We start from the raw sequence: 22,472 nt of genomic DNA on the forward strand, positions 1-22,472 counted from the left end.
CTCGCCAATTTTAACTCTAAACCCCGTTTACTAACCCTGCGACTAATGGAAATTTTCTTTATCCTTCTCTTGTGCAGGAAGTGTAGCTTAAGAAAACCTGTGTTCAAGTTTTCTCACCATTACAGAAATGTATCCTTACAAGGGAAAGTAGTATCTTTTCTTTTACTTGTTCTCAAGCTAAATTACAATTATTATACAATTGGTTAAAATGAGAAAAGTTGAGTCCATCTAATATAACTTGTAATTGGGTGGCCCAATAATTCATGCTCCACAGCTTCATTCTTAGATGTATGTTGTTCAACCAGAAACATTTTTTCACTAAGGGAACTGTTTTTTATCCTTCCCACCAACCCCCCCCCCCCCCCCCCCCCCCCCCACTTTTTTTTTTTTCATGTAACTTTTTTAACAACCAGCCATTGGATTTGTAAAATCCATATTGGTGAAGAAATGAGTCCTACAGATCCAATGACTGATTTTTTAAAAAGATGTATGAAAAAAAAAAGGACAGGAGAAGAACAAATAGCAATTCTCTTTTCACTTATACCAGTTGCAATATTGATATTATCACCAGGTTATAACATGTCATAATTCATAAAGATATTATTACTACCTGATTAATTGAACCATAATTCATAAAGTAAGATACAACACCCACAGGATCCAAATGACTTCAACATAGTGTGATGGCCTTCAATGTTGGTCACAATCTTTTGTTTTCAAAACAGTCACAAAACTAATCACAAAACAGACACAATTAACAAAAGATTTAAAATACAAGATTAACAGGATCCATGACTTCAACACCATTGCTTTCGACTTGAGTATACGTGTTGTGCCAATCATCCCAATCATTTCACATATTTCAACTGGTTGAACCAAGAAAAATAGATAAATTAATAAAAGCCATAAATTTAATAAACATCATGGCACTTATGGAGGAAAAAATCAATGGCAACAGATAACTTATCATGCGTCTACCATTCACCTGCATAGGAATTGAATTAAATATAGCTATCAACTTTTAAATTTTGAGCTCAGATGTTGCAAAAGGAAATTGATAAAGAAAATATAGATTATAGCTAAAAAGAAAAAATTCCTACAAGCAACAAACTAAACAAACAGGAAACAGCAGTAATGATAGAATAGTAATGATACACTCAATTTTGTCATTTCTTATACTAATAAGTAATACAATATAGGGCTAAGCAAATTACCGACTAACCGACTTCCGACCGACTTTCGACTGACACCGACCGTTACCGACTAGATGGAGGATGGTAGGTGGCATGATTTTTTTATTCCGAATTTTTCGGTTCGGTAGGCGGAAGAGGTTTTTTAACCAAACCGACTTTACCGACAAATTTGCCACTTTTCCACATACCGACATTACCGAAACCGACTTTCCCGACTTCCGACCGACACCGACTTTACCAACCGCCATTCGGTTCGAAATGCGAAATAAAATAAAATTTGGCGGTATAAGTCGGTGAAATAACCGACTTTACCAGCATTGTCTGTTCGAAAGGCGAAAATACAATTTTTCTACCGAAACCGACATTACCGATTGACGCTTAGCCCTAATACAATATCTCCAACAATCATGTAGACATGAATGATGCAATTTTTAATTTATGTAGATGATCAAGAGGCCCCCTACAGGCCTGCCTTTTGCTTGATTTTGGGCTGGCCCTGCTGGCAGTAAAGTTTTTACTATCTATTTTTGGAAACGCAACTTAGAGAATCCTCTTTTCTAAATGATATGAGTATTCTCCCCTATTCAATTTTGTAATATCATGAATCATTTTGCCATCCTATGGAACTTCTCTTTTTCGAGAGTAAGATTTAGTAGTTGAGATTCGAGCTGCAAGTAGCCATTTTCTGTTCATTTTATGTAAGGTAAAATTCAACTAGGAGCAAATATCTTGATATTCACTTTTAATCATACAGAGATGAATATAAACAGTCAAAGAGTTATAGCAAGCATACACTCATACAATGATCAGGCTCTCCAAAAACAAAAGATTGCCAGTAAGGTTTACATCATGAATAAGGTTCAGAGAAAGCCCACAATCGTAGATACAAGTGCTGATTTTCTATTTCCTTCTCTTATGACATAAACAGGGGAAAGAATACTCACAGTAGATATGTATGTAACATCTTCCATGGAAACACTTTTCTCGTTCCTTCTCCTAGACCTTCACTGCATGTTCCTCCCTTCATTCATGAGATCCCTACAAATTATGACAAACATTACAGATGGTAGGAGACATTTTATTCAAGTCAATAATTATCATATCATGCCCGCTAATTTTTTTATTTTAATCATATCCTTCAGTCTTTTCACCGGCACATCAATCACAAAATGAACAAGGCGATAGGCATGCTGACCCAATCCAATCAAAAGAGGACTATATCCCGTAAATGAGTGAAAATTTCCTTGTACACTTTCTCTTTTCCCTTTCAGTGAATAAAAGGTAACTCATATTCTAAAATTTCTGAAAAGAAAAATTCAAATGCTATGCATTCAGTATCCTCATTTTTAATCAATGTCGCATTTGAGGGCAATGCTTCCTGACTATCTTTTGTGGCCTAGATATAGGAATGCTTCTTGACTCCTCAAGAACCATAAAAAGTAACCAAACCATTTAATCACAGACGTTACGCTTCTATTAGCTAATAATGGTTCAGGGCAACCCATACATTCTTAAACCGATAAATCCTTTTGGTAAGTATATACTTGATTGGAATTTTATAATATTTCAAAGTAGAAACAAGATTTTTGAAACTTGATTCAGAAACATTCAGAAAATCAAAAAATTTGATCCATAAATAAGAAACTCCCACTACTTTTAATTTGACAATATCAAGCCCATAAATGCATGAAACCTACCTTTTTCAACTTAACAGTGTGCAAAATTATAGTGTGCAAAACTTAACAGTGTGCAAAACCTACCTTTTGCTGACAATACTATCTATGACTATTCTTTGCTCTCTGTTTCTTTGGGATTAAAGATTATTCAGGGCAAATGGAAAAGATTGGCTACTTTCCAAAAATAGACTATAGCATGTAAACCTGAGAAGCTCTTACAATGTCCTTGACCGAGGTACTAACATTTCATTTTGTAGGTTTCACCTCCCGCTCCCTTAAAGTTGAACACAAAAAATATTTGTTAGTTTAGGTTTTGGCACATTCGGTTTGCATGTAAGTTGTTGAAAATGAACACCTCAACATGTCCCAGAAGCAGATTCTAGAAGGCCCTGTCCGGACCACTAGAAGCCAGGTCCGGACCCAATTTCCAGAAAATATCTATTGAAGGGCATGTCCGGACCGCCAGAAGCTGGGTCTGGACTTGATTTCCAGAAACTGCATTTTGATGAAGAGGTCCGAACCACCAGAAGCTGGGTCCGGACCCCATTTCCAGAAAGCCTCAATCTTTATGAGATGTCCAGACACAAGTGTTGGAGGTCCGGACATCGCTAGGTTACGCATATGTTACCCTAGCCATGTCCGGACCCCAGATTAGCCCTGTCCGGACATGGCTGCTTTATTTTGTTTTATTTTCTATTTAAACACGATTTTGCTACATTTATACGTACGTATTTTGGTGAGCAAAATCAGAGAGCTTAGAGAGAGATATTGTTCTAGCTTATTTGAGAAGGGATTAAATACGTGAAGCCAATCAGAGTTCCGGTGAAAGGAAATCGTATAGAAGAATTGTGCCAGATGTTCTGGAAAGGGCTACTGCGGTAGAAGTCAAGTGAGTCGCTTGTCGTGTATAAGGAAGAGTAGATTGCAAAGGTTTTGTAATTCTTCTTGTATTCCTTATTCTTCTTATAGTGGATTGATTTCCTGGGTTTGGCTGCCCCGGAGAGGTTTTACATTTAGAGAGTTCTCTAAATGGTTTCCTCTTCGTAATCAAATATCTGTGTTTTTGTTTTTCATTACATATCTGAATTTGGTTGATTATTAATTGTTAGGTCAGATCTTATTCTGCTTAATATTTGTGAATCACCTAGACATTTAAATAGGTGTCGTTTGGAGTCGTTTTAAAATTTTCAATTGGTATCAGAGCGGGTTCACTCTGAAGGATTTATTTCCTGAGTGTGATCCGAGACTCCATATCAAATGTCTCATACTGTTGCTCCTAATTCTCTTCCCGTCTTTGACGGAACAAATTATACGCTTTGGAAAATTCATATGAGAGCATATTTTAAATCCATTAATGTTTGGCATATTGTCGAATCTGGATGGACACGTCCAGAAAAAGCAATAGCTGAATGGACAACAGAGGAAAAGAATAATGCTACTGCGAATGACAAAGCTATAAATGCTATTTACATCTCTGTTTCAAATGAGGAATTTTCTAGAATTTCTAGATGTGAAATAGCTAAAGAAGCCTGGGAAACTTTAGAAATCACACATGAAGGAACTAAGGTTGTTAGAACTTCAAAAATTCAAATGTTGGTTTCTCAGTTTGAGGAGATTAGAATGCAGGAAGATGAATCTTTTGATGAATTTTATTCAAAGCTTAGTGCCATTAGAAACTCTACCATTAATTTGGGAAAGAAAATGGATGATGCTAAAGTGGTGAAAAAAATCTTAAGATCTTTGCCTGAGAGGTTTATTCCACAAATTGCTGCTATACAACAGAACAAGGACTTAGATACTATGAGAGTAGAAGAACTTGTAGGTTCCCTTCAGACCTTTGAGCTAATTCTTCCTAAACACAAAAACACCAAAAATATTGCTCTTAAGGCAAAAAATGTTAAGGTTGACTCTTGTGGTTCATCTGATGAGGATTCTGGAAATGAGGAAGAAATTGCTATGTTTGCTAAGAAGTTTAGGAAATTTTTTAGAGCCAAGAAAGGAAATTTTAGAAATAGCAATTCACAATTTTCTGAGAAATCTAGAAATGAGAATGTTGAGAAAGGAAAGTCACCTAGAGGTATCAAGTGTCACGAATGTGGAGGACATGGGCACATTCGTGTTGACTGTGCTAACTTGAGAAAGTAAAATGGCAAGACATTTAATGTGACTCAAAGTGATGAGTCAGATAAGGATGATGCTGAACAGGGAGTTAATTACTTAGCATTTGGAGTTAGTTATGAGAGTGAGCATGAGAATAGTGAGTGTAATTCTCAAGACAAACAAAGTGTGTCCGATAATGATTCGAAAGAAGAAGATGATTTGCAAAATGCTTATAATAATCTCTTTGTGGAATACACTGAACTGAAAAAGCTGAATAAGCAGCAATTGAAGAAACTCAATGAGGTTAATCTTGAAAATGATCAACTTTCTGTCACCTTAACTGATTCTCTTGCTACTCATAATACTTTGATGTCTGAAAATCAAATGCTAATTGCCAAAGTGAAATCTTTAGAGAATGAACTGAATGAATCAAAGAATCATTTAACAAAATTCTCTAGTGAAAAGCTAAATCAAATGTTACATAATCAGAAACATTCGTTTGATAGAACTGGATTGGGTTTTGATAAATCTGCTATTTTATCTACTAATGTTGCTTCTTCTTCAGATATGATTTTTGTGAAACCAGTAAACAAAGAAGATAACTTGGCTGAAAAGAAGGTAATTTCTCCTCAAATTTCCAAAGGTGGAAAAGGTAAGGGAACTCTAACTGATTCCTATATGTCTAGTTCTAAGTCGAGAAGTATGCACATGTTAAGAAACCAACCTTCTCAAAGGTTTATTCCTACGTGTTATAACTGTGGTAAGTTTGGACATATTCGTCCTAAGTGTTTTCAGCTTAACAGTCATGGGCCTAAAAGAAAATATTTCCATTCTAGAAATAGTTATGAGAAATTATTCAACATGATGAGAGACGTAGTAACACGGTTAGATGTCTTGGATAAGAGTCACACAGTTGTCCCTGATGTGAATAAAGTTTGGGTCAAGAAGATTAATACCATTCACCCATTGAGGAGGAGTGGTAATGGACTCACCTAGATTAGGTGGACACATAGACCATGCCTAGAAATTGAGCATATTGATATTTGTTTATAGCTGTTCTAGGACATTTTTGTTTCTTTTTTAATTTTTGTTTGCTTTGTTTTTATTTTCTTTGATTATTTTTTTATTCTTTTAGATTGTTTTAAGTGTTGGATACTCAGTTTCTCATGTTTTGTGCTCAAATGAATATTTTACATATGAGTGGGGTCAATATTTCTGCAATTTACATCTATTGCTCCATATGTTTCTGATATACCTTGTTTTTCTGAAGACTGTTAAAGGAGTAAGAGTCAGTTTTTCTCATGTTCGAAATTGTGCACTTTTTGCCCCCATTAAGTTTAGATTTTTGTTATGTGTTTGGGAATTTGGAGCAAACATTTTGCTTGGAAGATAGGTAGTGTCAGTTCCATTCACTTGACCAACTCGTTAGTTGAACCTAGCTCTAAAAAATTCCAACATTTTCTTCCACAAAAAAAGAAAAAAAAAAGGGAAAGGGCATAAAATAAGCCCAAATGACTTAGTTTTGCTTCTATATGTCCCTAAAGAAAGAATCAGTGATCAAATCATTGCGGAAATAGATGATTACTAAAAGACATGGTAAAAGCAAATGATTAGTCTCAGGGGGAGTGTATCGGATGAGGGAATCTAGATCCTAACATTATAAGGTTTTACTGTGGCTTGAATCAGACTGTTTGTCTTTCATTTACAAAATGTCTGCCTAGATTTTCATTCCACTGATAAAATCTTATTTAATGGGAGTTTTCACACACTACACATTCACATGAGATTTCTGATTATTGCCTACTTGACTGCATTCACAGAATAAGGTTGTGTCATGTATATGATACATTTAAGATGTAAGTGTAATTTGTTGATCACTCCAAATTGTTAAGATATTCATGAGGACATGCATGGTTTATTGATTATCTATACAATTTATCTTTTCCTTTTCAATTTAAAAAAATAAATAAATAATAATAATAATAATAATAATAATAATAAAAATTAAAAAAAATTATGTTTTCCTTTTCAATAAAAAAAAAAAAAAATTTATTATGAATTTATTTTTTTTGGGATGCGGTCCGGACAAGGAAATTTCCTGTCCAGACACGGCATTGGTTATTTTATATAACCTGCAGTGTGTTCCATATCATACTTCTCTCTCTCTCGTCCGATTAACTTCATACAAATTTTTTTTGTTTCGTTTTTTTTTTGTTTCTTTCTTTTTATCTCTGATTTCTCTGTTTCATAGTCCAGTATCCACATTCAATCATCACAGGTATGTTTTTCTTTCCTTCTTCTTTTCAATTTTGTGTTCAAATAAACTTCTCGGCTGTGACTGTTTGGGTTTAATTTTACAATTCCGAATTGTTTGAGTCCTTGATTCACATTGATTATTCTTTCTATCTCATATGATTGTTGCAAACTACATGCACTTTGATGTATTTAGGAATGGTTTTTAATCTTAACATGTGTCTTCCATGCCTACATGTTTTTTTGGCATACAATGTGTTTGATAAAATGTCTCAAAGATTCCGGTTTTCAATTGAGCTACAATTTTTCAATTACATTATTATATTTCACTGTCATTGGGTTTTAGATATTGGTTGGAATGTTCCTAGGCAAGGTATTTTCGGTTTTCATGAATTCTTTTCATCATGTTATATTCAATACCTTAATGCCTATCACCTGTTTGATTGAATGTCTACATGACATATGTTTGCATCTATCTTCACTTTTCCTTGTGAAATAAATTATTTTTGTTGTGTTCAACATTTATTTTTTGTTTCTGGTACATCTATCTCATTTTTCGAATCACATGTTTCCTATAAAATTTTTTTTTCAATCTAATTTCTTCTAGTAATTTGTGATATTCTTTTATCATTTACTTCTTTCTTTGGGGTGAGAATGCAGAAAATGGTGTATCAAAATTCGGAATCCACACCAAGGAGGAAGCGCGCTCGAGAAGAAAAATCAATCTTACAAGACAAGCCTTTGACACGCAACATTGTGATCGAGCGTGGAGTAGAGCAAAATGATCTTCAAGTGGAACCGTTTCGATTCATTCATGAAATATTCCAGGCCAATCAATGGACCTCTGTGTTCGTTCCTGTTAATGCATAAACTCGATTAGTTCGGGAATTCTACTACAACATCGAAGACATTGACTTGGTTGGTTTTCCGTCATTCAAGACCAAGGTCTCAGGGAAAACTCTCAATGTCACTCCTGAGTTGATAAGTGAAGTTACTGGGATTCCTTTGACAAATAAGAAGCCGCTTCCATTTTTGGAGACTGAGCCATAACCAACTAAAGCGGAGATCATGGCGGTTCTTAATCCAAGTCGAAAGCTTGTATGGGACGAAAACAAGAACAAAATTCCGATTGGTTATGTACGGGCTCTAGAGAGGCTGCTAACACAGATTGCGCTGCATAATATTTGACTTACTTAAAGCCTAAGGCCAAAGCATTGAAGCTATCAACAACCGCCTGATGACTCAAGGCCAAAGCATCGAAGCTATAACCACCCGCCTAACTACTTTGGAGAAAGATGTAAAGTATATCAAGGACAGTTTTTGGCAAGAATGATCTTCTCATATGTTTTGTTTTGTTCTTCTTTTGGCCAGAATATTTTTTTTAGTCTACTTATTTATAGGTTTAATGGGTTGTTTTTCTTTGTTTTTTTTTTAACTCTAGAATTTCATTTGTTTTTGTGTGCCTCCTTTGTTCTTCTGAGACAAAAAGGGGGAGTTGATTTTGATGTGTCATTTTCATGTATATTTTTGTCCCCGAATGGCCAAAGGGGGAGTTTGTTAGTTTAGGTTTTGGCACATTCGGTTTGCGTGTAAGTTGTTGAAAATGAGCACCTCAACATGTCCCGGAAGCAGATTCTAGAAGGCCCTGTCCGGACCACCAGAAGCCAGGTCCGGACCCAATTTCCAGAAAATATCTATTGAAGGGCATGTCCGGACCGCCAGAAGCTGGGTCCGGACCTGATTTCCAGAAACTGCATTTTGATGAAGAGGTCCGGACCACTAGAAGCTGGGTTCGGACCCCATTTCCAGAAAGCCTCAATCTTTATGAGATGTCCGAACATAAGTGTTGGAGGTCCGGACATTGCTAGGTTACGCATATGTAACCCTAGCCATGACCGGACCCCAGATTAGCCCTGTCCGGACATTGCTGCTTTATTTTGTTTTATTTTCTATTTAAACACGATCTTGCTACATTTATACGTACGTATTTTGGTGAGCAAAATCAGAGAGCTTAGAGAGAGATATTGTTCTAGCTTATTTGAGAAGGGATTAAATACGTGAAGCCAATCGGAGTTCCGGTGAAAGGAAATCGTATAGAAGAATTGTGCCAGATGTTCTGGAAAGGGCTACTGCGGTAGAAGTCAAGTGGGTCGCTTGTCGTGTACAAGGAAGAGTAGATTGCAAAGGTTTTGTAATTCTTCTTGTATTCCTTATTCTTCTTATAGTGGATTGATTTCCTGGGTTTGGCTGCCCCGGAGAGGTTTTACATTTAGAGAGTTCTCTAAATGGTTTCCTCTTCGTAATCAAATATCTGTGTTCTTGTTTTTCATTACATATCTGAATTTGGTTGATTATTAATTGTTAGGTCAGATCTTATTCTGCTTAATATTTGTGAATCATCTAGACATTTAAATATGTGTCGTTTGGAGTCGTTTTAAAATTTTCAATATTGTTCGACACTTAACAGACTTTTGACTACCAAGGATTGTTAAATAGCGTGCACAAACTTTTATGATTTTAGCAAATGCAATAAGAATCGCATGAAAAATATACAATACTTGATCACGGATTGATAAATTTGAGTAATCTCAACAATTTAGAAGAATTTGATCAGAATTCATAATATTTCCAAGCTACCAAATAAACCGAAAGAGCAAGAAAAAGAGGTAGTGAATAAATGCATGCCCCATTATCTTAGTTTCAGTACCAAGAAAAATTACCGATATGCATAAACAATTAAGTAAATCATCAAATTGCAATAACCAGGTGAAAGTATTAACTAAATAACAAAAAAAAAAAAAAATAGTTAAAATAAATACATCCAAACAACGAAGTAAATCCCAATGTAATTAACAATTAACTCCAAAAACAATAGGTCTTCAACCTCCTCAGTTATGAATCATAACTGCAAGTATAAATACTTATAAGATTTGGAATTTGATACTTCGAAAGATAGTGGAGGACAATGGGAGAGAGACGGACACTAGAAACCCAGCCTAATATTTACATAAAAAAAAGAAAGACGAGTACAAAAAAATTAAATACTAGTAGCAATTAATAATAGGAAACAAAAGCTTACCAAGCAAGGCTCAGGATCAAAGATGCCTGGGTGCTAGAACTAAGTATACCCCTGGAAAGTCAACAATCTTTTCCCAATCCTCACCAGTGTCATTCTCGCATCTTCGCAATAACATGGGACAACCCCAAATTGATAGGCTCTGCAAAGACGTTGGCCTACGCATTCCTTCAGGCAGTGATGTCAAACTGGAGCATTCATAAATGTCTAAGTATTGAAGTGATTTGAAGTTGTGGATCCAATCTGGTATAGCCTTCAAGCTTTCACAATTCGAAAGACTAAGCCTTTGTAGAGTGGTAGTATGTTGAAGTCCTGAGGGGAGAGAAACCAATTTTGGAAGTCCTCTGAAGGAAAGAGAGAGGAGGCTCGTAAGGCCATGCCATTGCATCCCATCCTCATCATTGGCTAGCTCAAGGTCAAGACAACGCTCAAGAATCAAGTCTTGAACGGAAGTGAGATGTTGAAGGGGGAGAGACTTTAATGAATGACAATCAACTAGCCACAAGCACACAAGATTTCTCAATGAAAAAACCCAACTCGGAAGCCTTGAACCCGGATAATCATATAAGCCTAGATGTTTCAGATTTGGGGGCGGTTGGAAGCCTTCCAATTGCATTTTATCATCAACAACGTCCCAATCATTGACATATCCTTTAGTACTCCAGCATAAAAACAAAGAATGAAGATATTGCATCTCCTTTAGATTTGCAGCCTCATATTCTAATGCAACATCTTTCCCACGTCCAAGATTTGAAATCTGTAAACTTCCTCTTAGCTTATTGAGCCCATTCAATTCTCGTAAACCACTGCAGTGCTTGAATTTAGAACCCGAGTGGACCACAAAATTTGTTAACCTCTCAAGATTAGTCAATTGCCCCAATCCCTGTGGCATATAAGTCAAACCATCACAGCTATCTATATCAAGATGCCTAAGATTGACCAATTTTTTAATGTCTCTCGGCAATTCTTTAAGTGACTCACAATAAAAGAGTCTTAATGTTTGCAAATTGTGCAACCTAGTTATAGAATCTGGTAACTTCTTGATATTCTTATTGCCAGAAAGATCAAGACACCTTAAATGCTTCAGCTCCCCGATAGAGCTTGGCACATAATCAAGATCTCTACTAGACAGATCCAACATGCGCAAGAACTTGAAACTTGAAAAAATTGCATCACAATCAATCTTATACTTATACACATCGTTATCGAGGCAAAGAAATGAACGTATCCTACTTGCTTCACACAATGAAGAAATATGTTTATTGTAACCACGCAATGATAGATGACGATTTTTCTCATCGATGTTTGTCTCCTTATCACCTAATGTGGCCATCAACGATCCTGCCACTGATATGGCAAGATCATGCATGAGGTCATGCATTTTGCATTGATACATGTCACCAAACAGAAAGGTTTCAGCTTCTTGAAAGAATGATCTCTGTAGTAAATCTATAAAATACTCCCTACCAACCTCTTCCAAGCATCGGCTTTGATCATCAGAAGACTTGACAAACCCTTGTGCTATCCAAAGCCGAATTAGTTCTGCTGAAGAAAATTCGTAATGCTTTGGAAACAAACTACAATAAGCAAAGCAGTGCTTCAAATGTGAAGGAAGATGGTCGTAACTCAACTTCAGAGTTGGTAAGAGGTCAGTTTCATTTTGAGATATTTTTAAGAGATCACTGTTCTTAAAAGAAAACCACTCTGCTTCTGAAGTTTTGGAGCCCAGTAAACTTCCGATTGTCAATATGGCCAGAGGGACGCCTAAACACTTTGTTACTATCTCCTTCCCAAGTGTGACAATGCTTGAATTCTCTGGCTCTTGTCCTCTCTCAAAAGCCTTTTGCTTAAATAAAGACCATGACGCATCTTCATCTAAACATTCCAAGGGATATGATTTAACAGTCCCAATAATCCCTGCAACGCTTTCCTGGCGGATGGTCCTTGCAACGATTTCTTGGCGGGTAGTCACTACTATTCTACTGCCTCTCGCACCACCCATCAGCACTTCTTTCAAGCGACACCATTTTCTATGATCACCACTCCACACATCATCCAACACTAGGAAGTATTTCTTTCCTTGGATTTTTTCTCTAAGTTTAGCCACCAATGTATCCATTTCAGCGTCTTCTGGTTTCTCCTCGGTTGCAGATTCTAAGACTTTTGCAACAATATTTTTAACATCGAAGATATCAGAGACACACACCCACATTTTGAGCTCAAAATGTTTCTGGATTTGGTGATCATTGAATACGAATTGAGCGAGTGTAGTCTTTCCCAATCCACCGATGCCAACAATTGGAAGGATGGAAACATTCTCTTCAACGTTGGAGTCCAGCAGAAGGTGTATGACAGCCTTTTTATCATCCTCTCGCCCAATAACTACTTCATCAGGTACAAAAGAATGAGTGTTATCCCTCTCCCTTTTCCCGACTCGTGGCTCAACCTGGAGTACCTCCAAGTGGAAATTCTGCCTATCGGCGTTGATGGCATCTAACTTCTTTCGGATGGCTTTAATCTCACGGGCCATTCTAATACGAAAGGCAAACTGGTTTGATTCAGAAAAGAAAATGCGTACCTTTTTGGCCTTCTTATCACGGGTCATTATTTCTCTTCTTAGAGCTTCAGTTGAAACGGCATCCAGCAAGTCATCTGCATCATAAATCACATCTTCTAGCCTTCCGAGCCAACGTTTAACAGCACGGTCTCCTGCAGCTTGTTTGTCCTCCGCATCCAGAAGCACATCTTTGATTGTTGAAACGGTGTCGGTGAGGCTTTGAAGCTCATCTTTGACACCCCAGAGCAGCCCGATCTGTTTGACAGCAAGTGAGCCCAAAGTCTTAATGATTTGCTCGGCAACAAAGGAGAGAAGTGGTTCCGCCATTTCCTGATGGTGAGTGAAGGAATGAATGCTCAGAAGTGAAACTACACAGCGCTGTTGATGGAAGGGGTTGAAGGGTAGAGTGAAGAAATGATGAGTGAAGTAGTTAGTTGAAGGGTAGAATTGCAGAAATGTGTTGAGAAGAAGAAATGATGAGTGAAGGAACGAGCAATTATTATGACTTGGTTGGACACTTTTTAGTAATGTTGCAGAAATGTTTTTAATTAACTTGTTTTCATTCGCATTTTTCTTTTTTCATTCACACGCATGGATTGATTTTTACTGATTTTGCTTTTTCTCTCTCCTTATAGTTGTACACCTTCCTTCCAAGGGCTTCTTCTTTTTACAAGTCAAACATTTTTTTTTTTTTTTTTTTTTTACAAAAATGCATCAAAGCAATTATCTTCACGTGGATAAAGCTGTTAATGATGGACTACTCTTCTTTCTCTTCACATGCTATGTTCCGCTTCTTCTTTTTTTGGTCATCTTCAAGAATCTTAAGAATTCCCTTCTTCAAATCTCTCATTTACAAATTCATTGTATTAGATTTTGTACATTGAAAACAAATTGTGCACTAGTGTCTTTATATGAAAATAAGTGAACGCATATGATGTTCCCCATCCTTTAGAAAAACATTATAGCCCTTTATATGACAACAAGCTGACTTTGACTACTACATCACACACTACTGCTAGTTGTCTACACTGAGCCTCATAATTAGCCGTAGAACACTAAAAAGGGATTGAATTCAAACTATGCACACTTCACACCAAGATCGATGTCTCATAGTTTAGTGGAAATATTCCGAGAGTAATCTGATGTATATTAATGAGGTTTATTTTTTTTAAAAAAATTATTTATTTAAATGCAGTGTTGAGCTTATTGAGCATTGTAGCAATTGGCCAAAGTAATTAGTTGAGAAATTTTTTTGCTATTTTTTTTTTTCTATATATGGGTTAAAATAATCTTTTGCCTATTTTGGCTAGAGGCCAATTATCTCGTCGGTACAAAAAAAAAAAAAAAATTATCTCATCAGATTTGGAGATCCAAGCTTCATATATATATATATATAAACAAAAAAAGGTGCACATCGACTACAAATTCTAGTACATTGCAGTATAAAAGTTGCACTCACTTTATTTTATTAGATGTAATTTCATACAAAATGCCATGGATTAACTGATAAAACTGTTCTTAGAAATATGTAGTACTAGACTTTAGTTAAAAATTGCTCAAAATATCATTGGTTAATTAAGTGGATAAATTTTTACTTTGCTAAATTTTGTGAGATTTACCAAACATTAATAGCGTCTTAATCGTCTTCAAATAGCAGTTCAATCGCAAGTGACCATGCATCTTGATGCGGATGTCATTAAATTGAATTATCTACCCCCTTTCCTCTCCTGATGTGAACATGTTAAAAAAAAAAAAATAGAGACGTTGGTATGCCTTTTTAACAACAAGCCATTTTTTAGATTGTATTTAAAAAATAAAAATTCTCAATCTCGTTTAATGGAAAGGATCATAGGCCACACATAAATCAAAGACCAAAGGAATCTAAAGCCACAATTAAAAAACAAGAATTTGTAAAAACACGTGTGAAACCGATTTGAAAACAAATCACGAAAAAACAACAACTAACGCCACTGGCTCACCATAGAATTACACTATAGCCCTTGATATGACAACACGCAAAACTTTGCCTATATTCCACGCTGCCTACAGTCTACGCGACTAAAGTGATATTGCAGTCCATTCTGCTTCTTCTGTAATTGAATGTTAGCAGCGTTGCTTGAAGTTGATGGGCTTGCAGAATGATGAAAAGTTTCACGAAGAATGGAATCAACCAAGTGTGCAATCTACATCCGTCTCCCTTCACCAAATTCTTTGAGCGCTTCACAAAATTCCTTGAGCACTTCAAAATTCCTTGAGCACTAGATGTGTTATCAATGTTGGGAGATATGCTGTTCGAGAGTTTGTCCGTTTAAGTTTGCGATTTTAAAAAGTGTAATTTAAAAGTTACGATTTTAAAATGTGTGATTTGACAACATGATTTTTAAAAACACAGTTAAACGTTTAGAAAAATCGTAATTTAACCTTTAAAATTGTAATTTATCTTTTAAAAATTGTGCGTTTTTTAAAAAAACACATCATTATGTATAATTTGAAAATGCAGATTTTTTATATTTTTCATATTTGGACACGACATAAACCAAAAAGTCTAAGCTAATGAACTTGGGTTGACTTAGGTATGTTAACCACTATTCTTCAATACAAACCAAAGTTTAAGCTAATGGACTTGAGTTGACTTAAGTATATTAACCACTATTTTTTAATCATAAGTTCAATGGCAATTTTAAAAATCATCTTACGCTTAGAAGGGCACAAAAAAGACTCCTAATATTACTCATAATGCCACACTCATTTTTTTTTCACCTCCATTTTCAGACACTTTTAAAATTATTATTAAATTTAAAATAATTTTTTACCCAGTTTAATTTAATAATGAATCTAAAGGTTTGTGTGAAAATAAATGTACGAAAGTAATAGTATATGTACCATTACTTTTTTCCGACCAAGATTGATGCGTCATAGATATTCCAAAAGAGTAACTCCATGTTATGTATTCTATTCTTAATCATTAGTTGAGTTTTTTTTTTTTTTTTTTTAAGAGGAAGGAGAGGTCTGCAGCGACCGGCCAATTCTTTAGCCAGATTTTTTTTCCCGTGTCTACAGCATTAGCTAAAACAACTATTAAGTACTGAGCCAAACGTGAATGTTCTTAGGTTATATGAAAGCGCGAGAGGTATTTGTATCATTGCGAGTTGATTTCAACTAAAGAGGATCCGGTCCCTTTTAAGTGAAGAGTAAAACTGTAAACAAAAATGTAAAACAAACATTCCGTTCTTCACTTAAATGGACTACCTTCTCTCCTGTTAATCAACTTGAGAGAATCAATTTCTAAGCGAGAGAAGGGTCAATGCACTTCATCAAAAGGGTAACAAGAAACCAATAAAAAGCAAAGTAAAGACTATAGAAGATGAACTCAATTATGCCAATTATGTCATCAGTTGTGGAGATCTAAGCTTCATATAAAAAAAAAAAATAAAAAATAAAAAAAAATGGTCCACATCCATTACAAGTTCTAGGCAATTACATTGCAACATAAAAGTTGCACTTACTTCCTATGCCTTTAGTGATGAAATATCTGTCAAAGTGCAAGTGGGTCTTTATATAAATCTGTAAGCTGTCTTGTGCCTATCTCAACTATTATATAGACATTCGGAATATTTGCACTGCAACTCATTCTTTATTTGTTGTACTAATTTAGATTTGCCAGCATTATTTGAGGAAAAAAATGATCCAAAAGTATTCTTCTGCATGCTTTTTCAAAAGTAGCGCTTATTTTTCTTCTGATGCCTTATCTTCAATCTTCCCCATTGTGGTAGGGTCAAAGATAAAGTTGATAATGATGCTCATCCAGCTGTTTGGCGGGAATCTTTTTACAGTTTGATGATCATCATGCTGTCCTCTAGATAGCTCCCTTGTCTAATTAATTTGATTCTTTAAAAAATACAATAATTGAGTTCAAAAAGTTTTTATTTGTAAAAATAACTTAAGGAATTACATAGTCTACGCCTCATTCAATAAAACCAAAGGAATCCCAGTCCATGAGAAATATGCTTCGGAAAACTCACACTACAACACAACTTCCCAATCCCCACGTCTTTCATGATCCTCTGTTTGGGTTCTCCGTTTTTGGGAGCCAAAATTTAGATGACATTGATTCCGATATTGCAGTCCATTAATATTCTGCTTCTTCTGTAATTGAATGTTAGCCGTGTTGCTTTGAAGGTGATGGGCTTGCAGAATGATGAGAAGCTTCTCAAAGAATGGAATCAACCAAGTGCAATCTCCATCAGTCTTCCTTCACAAAATTCCTTGAGCACTTGACAAAATTCCTTGAGCACTTGTTGTGTTATCAATGGTAGGAGATACGCTGTCTGAGAGTTTGTCGGTTTTAGTTTGCGGTTTTAAAAAGTGCGATTTAAAAATAACGATTTTAAAATGTGTGACTTGACAACGTCATTTTTAAAAACACAGTTAAGCGTTTGGCAAAATCGCGGTTTAACCTTTAAAATTGTAGTTTAACTTTTAAAACTTGTTTGTTTTTAAAAAAACACATCATTACCTGCGATTTGAAAATGCAGATTTTCTAGCCTTTTCAAATCACAATTTTTTTAAAATGTAATCACAAACAATTTATTTTCTGTAATTTTGTTTAAAATTGCACTTTTTGTCTATGAAATATCAATGCCAAACGCACCATAATATACATATTTCGACATCACACTAACCAAAAAGTCTAAGCTAATGGACTTGGGTCGACTTAAATATATTAACCAATGTTTTTTGAATCATAAGCCCAATGATGATTTTAAAAGCCACCCTATTCTTGGAGGAACACAAGAGAGACTTCTAACATTATTCGTAATGACACACTCATTTTTTCACCTCCATTTTCAGACATTTTTTAACTGGCTTTTAAAATTATTATTAAATTTTGAATGAATTTTTATTGTGTTTAATTTAATAATAATTTTACAAGTCATCTAAAGGTGTGTAAAAATAAATGTACGAAAATGAGAGTGTATGTAACATTATTTTTTTTTCCAACCAATATTGATGCGTTATCATATTCCAAAAGAGTAACTCCATGTACATTATTCTTCATCATTAGTTGAGTAATTTATTAGAGGAAGGAGAATATATATTGCAGAGGCCTGTAGCAACTAGCCAATTGGCCCAATTCTTTAGCAAGATGGAGAGGTTTCTTTAGCTTCTCTTCTGTTCAGCTATTTTAACTAGGACAATATGAATGCTCTTGGGCTATATAAAAGAGAGAGGGCTCAAAAGGGTAGAAATAAACCAATAAAGACAGAAGATGAACTCAATTAGGCCAATTATGTCATCAGTTGTCTAGATCCAAGCTTCTTATAAAAAAAAAAACAAATGGTCCACATCCATTGCAAATTCTAGGCAATTACATTGCAATTTATAAGTTGAACTTATTTTCCATGCCTTAGTACTGATCAAACATCTGTCAAAGGCACAATGCAAGTGGGTCATTATAAATCTGTTAGCAGTCTCGAGCCCATCTCAACTATTAAATAGACACTGGTACCATTGCAGATGGGGAAAATTTGCATTCTTGTGACACATCATTATTTGTTGTACTAATTTACATTTTCCAACATTATTTGAGGAAAATAATGATCCAAAAGTATTTTTGTGTTAATCAAAGGCATGGTTAACAATTTAAAGGTTTACCTTAAACAAACCCCTAAAGTTGCATCAGCATCTCAATAAAAATATCTAAACACAAAAAGTGGAAATTTCATAGGACTTAAAGGAAGAGCAGAGTTCAAATAATTATCAATTGGTTCTTAAAGAATGAACAGTGCATTATTTTGTTAGAAAAACTTCACACATCATTTAAATAATTACTATGGCAAATATTTTATAAAAGGTGCATTCCAAAGTTTAACAACCCACATTAAACTTCTGTTACAAAATGAAAAAAATATTATGTAATGGTAAGAATACCTACGATTGAGCTCTACGTAAGGGTAGGAAGAGCTTTGAGATAGTTATGTAGAAAGACATTTTATGTAATTCTTGGTGGTTTTGTTTCGATATTTCCATGCTTTTAGGAGCTGCTTAGAGGGTCCTCTGTATTATGTTCTAGTTTTGATTTTATGTATTGGTAAAACCAAGGTCATACGTTGAAGCCATTGTTTTGAAAATGGATCCTCGAAAAAGTGTACAAATTGGGATAGTTAAAATTGAGATAATTTTGTCCCACCTTTTTATTTAACCCGCTTATCTCCATTTCATTTGAAATTAAGAGTATCTAATTTTCATTGTCTCTAATGTATGGTCATGAACCTTAAGAATCATAGCATGTTATGACTTTTGTCTTTATTAAATAGTCGCTTACCACGTTTATAAATAAAGACCATCAAGTTTAGACAAAAAGGTTATCAAAAAGTTTCATACTCATTTTTTGAGTTTTCAACTTCGTCATTCATAACTCATTATTGGTTCTAGTATTTCACTTTGTTACTTAAAGAGAGAAATATAGAGCAATTCAGTGCTCATTTTTCATTTTATTACATTGAATCTTGTAATTAAACTAAATGGTTGTTTATTTGACCTTCGTACTTTGAAGTGCATCCTTAATTAAGGTAGTCACTATAATCTAATTCTTAAAGGTTAAGTGTCAACAGACCCAATCGTACCGAGTTGAATACTTCACGGGACAAAAAATCAACATTTAAGGACAACGCTCTTACATGATTCTATAGCATTATGAGATATTTCCTTGCTTTAATTTTAATTTCTTGCATTGTGAGTATCTTATTATTTATTTTTCGAATTAATATTATTTAGTACCAATAAGATATTTTCCACCTTCAAAATAATCATCTACTGACATATACTTGCTATTATTTATTTTTCATAGTTGCGAGAAATTATATTTGTCACAGAGGGCTAAGAATGACCACTACAGAAAATTAAGGAAATAGCCATTCCATTCATCAACAAACCAATTATGTTTACCCTTTTTGAGACAAATGAGTTTTCTATTCATAAACAAATCAATTCCAAATAAAAGAAAAATCTCTAATTATCTTTAAGTTGATCAATTGGGAACACTGTTTGGCTTCAAAAGTGATCTGTAGCTCTCTGATCAAATGCAATTAGGAAAAATGTTTGGCTTCATGCTTCAACATTCTTCTGCTACTTTGCCCTGTAAGGGCCCTTATGTTAATATTGGTAGCACAACTCTCATTTTCTGAAGAAAGATATCATACAGCATTACAAGAAATTAGCAATTTCACAAACAGAAGAAAAGATCATGGAACCCTGAGCTCAAAGCTAGAGTCCTTGCTCAAATAGCAATGTAAAAAGGATTGAATTAACACCCAGCAGAGATAGTCTCAATCATTGAAAATAAAGTTTTATTTTCATTCAAAGAAGTTCAATATTAACAGTGCCTCTATAACCAACATGTTAAATAAAGTGGAATTACAACTGTATATGATAATTCCACTACATCAATTATCAGTCGTTAAATGGAAACTGAAATCAACTAAATGTTCTCCATAATTTTGGTAAGGCATCAACCTAAGTACTGTAAAAATTAAAAAAGAAAAAAAATAATAATAACAATCACATGAAAATATATGTACTTGATCATGGATGGATAAATCAGAGTAATGTCAACAATTTGGAATCTGATAAGAATTCATAATCTCAACAAATCAACCAAAAGAGAGAGAGAGAGAGAAAGAGAGAGAGTGGTGAATAGATGCATGCCCCATTATCTTAGTTTCAGTACCAAGAAAAGCTACAGATATACATAAACAATCAAGTAAATCACCAAATTGTAATAACCAACTGAAAGTACTAACTACATCAAATATTTGAACTAGTTTAAATAAACACATCAAACAATCTAATTAACAATTAACTCCGAAAACCGCAGGTCTTCAACAACCTCTATTTCATACCATATTGAGTCAGGAGTAGCACCAAAAAACATAACCCCCAAAGTTTCAGCAAAGATGGCACATTTTCTAGTAGGTTTCCTTGCTATATATCTCCTCAGTTCCGAATCATAGCTGCAAGTATAAATGCTTTTAAGATTTGGAATTTGTTACTTTGAAAGATAGTAGAGAACCATAGGAGAGAGACAGAGACAGAGGTAAACAAATAGAAAACCTGCAAATGCTGCAATCAGCATTCAGCCCATTATATTAGCTTGATTGGTCTTCTTTTGTAAATATATCTCTATATATATTTTCCTGTGAAAGCAATACACTATATGTAAGGTGGGAGGAAAAATCAAAGAAAGATCTAGATTCAAATTAAAGCAACCAAAGTCCCAACTAAAAAAATATATAAATTTCGTATGTATGACATTTCATACAACTATTAATGGGTTTATTGCTCATACACCTCACAGAAAATCACAGTAAGACCACTTAAGACAAAACTATTAAACAAACACTCTTGAGTTCTAAGCGGAAAAGGTTTAAAAAAAACAGAAAATAAGTAAATTAATGGAACTAACTTAAGTAATAACTTGTCACAAACAGAAATGTTCTGCTTAAGAGGAAAGCAGGCCAAAAAGTAAACAATTAATTTTGCTCTTTATTTCTAGAGAAAATGTTTGTTATCAAACAAATGGTTCTAAAAAAACAAATTAAGAGCTCTGTATAAAGGCTTTTGGAGCATATGGAAAAGCCAATGGAAAATGTCCAATGATGTTCAATGTCATCAAAATAACTTTGGCCTATGCAATGGCTTAGCTCATTAGTAATCTCCTAGGCAATTGCAAGGACAACTTTATACTTGCAATATCATCATTCGATGCACTTATGTAAAACTTTTGAATATTAACAATCGAAGCGCCAGAAGACATATCACTCACTACTATCTTTTTAGAGGCACACTCAAGAATAACTCTTTTCTAATGAGTAACCCCATGAACATTTTGAATGGCCATCTATAATATATTATACAATGAAAAATTGGACAATAATTATCTTCCAACTAGCAGATGTAGTTTTCCAGCGTAACCCAATAAATCATAGCAGTACATCTATCAAAACAAATACTAGAAACCCAACCACATATTTACATAAAAAAATGAGATACAAGTACAAAAAATTTTAAGTACTAGTAGCAGTTAATAATAGGAAATAGAAGCTTACCAAGCAAGGCTCAAGCCCAAAGAACCCAGTAGTGTAAGTCATCCTCTTTCATTTGGCATCTACAGCATTATCAACAAGTACAAAAACCATCCCATCTTTTTTTCGGTAAAAAAAAAAAAGAAAAGCTGAAAAAGAAGACAAGAAACCAAAATTAAAGAAAACCAAACGTTTGGATACCAATTCCCGTGTAGGGGCCAATCTGTGCTTTGTCCCACTTGTCAACGTTCAATCCTCCTTGATAGTGTTAGTTCTTGTGTTGGCTTAATTCAGTTCCAAAATGCAGAGGCTACTGTTCACGAGCTCAAACACTGATATAGAATGCTCAGAATCCAATCTCCACCGTTCATAATGTAGATTCATGTGTTATGAACGTCCCTGCAAAATTTCAGCTCAATCGGACCACAAACGCCCATCGATCGGGGCTGTTGATCAAGACTGGACAGCATTTCCAGAATGCTGTTTCACCCATGTCCGGACATGCCTTCCCCGGGTCCGGACCTCATTTCCAGA

General features: G+C 34.8%; 1 protein-coding gene and 2 long non-coding RNA genes across 3 annotated transcripts; all 3 read right to left on the minus strand.

Moving 5' to 3' along the window:
- Positions 1-580: 580 nt before the first annotated feature.
- On the minus strand, positions 581-10,773 carry LOC148587314 (uncharacterized). Its single transcript, XR_015911501.1, has 3 exons — positions 10,302-10,773; positions 2,138-2,231; positions 581-866 (listed from the first exon to the last, which is right to left on the minus strand). It is a non-coding gene; the product is annotated as an uncharacterized LOC148587314 (long non-coding RNA).
- Positions 10,774-10,775: 2 nt separating this feature from the next.
- LOC148587315 (putative disease resistance protein RGA1) lies at positions 10,776-13,328 on the minus strand. Its single transcript, XM_088512549.1, has 2 exons — positions 10,831-13,328; positions 10,776-10,793 (listed from the first exon to the last, which is right to left on the minus strand). Exons 1-2 carry the CDS (start codon positions 13,180-13,182, stop codon positions 10,776-10,778), a joined length of 2,370 nt encoding a protein of 789 aa, XP_088368675.1. The 5' UTR covers positions 13,183-13,328.
- A 7,463-nt stretch (positions 13,329-20,791) lies between these two features.
- LOC148587316 (uncharacterized) lies at positions 20,792-22,072 on the minus strand. The gene is made up of 3 exons (XR_015911503.1): positions 21,963-22,072; positions 20,968-21,050; positions 20,792-20,867 (listed from the first exon to the last, which is right to left on the minus strand). It is a non-coding gene; the product is annotated as an uncharacterized LOC148587316 (long non-coding RNA).
- Positions 22,073-22,472: the final 400 nt, after the last annotated feature.

The sequence above is a fragment of the Corylus avellana genome, chromosome 2, assembly GCF_965113065.1.
Source record: "Corylus avellana chromosome 2, dhCorAvel1.hap1.2, whole genome shotgun sequence".
Taxonomy (NCBI): domain Eukaryota; kingdom Viridiplantae; phylum Streptophyta; class Magnoliopsida; order Fagales; family Betulaceae; genus Corylus; species Corylus avellana.

Excerpts from the sequence above, each read along its gene's own strand:
- LOC148587315 (XM_088512549.1), bottom strand. The coding sequence starts at position 13,182 with ATGGCGGAACCACTTCTCTCCTTTGTTGCCGAGCAAATCATTAAGACT.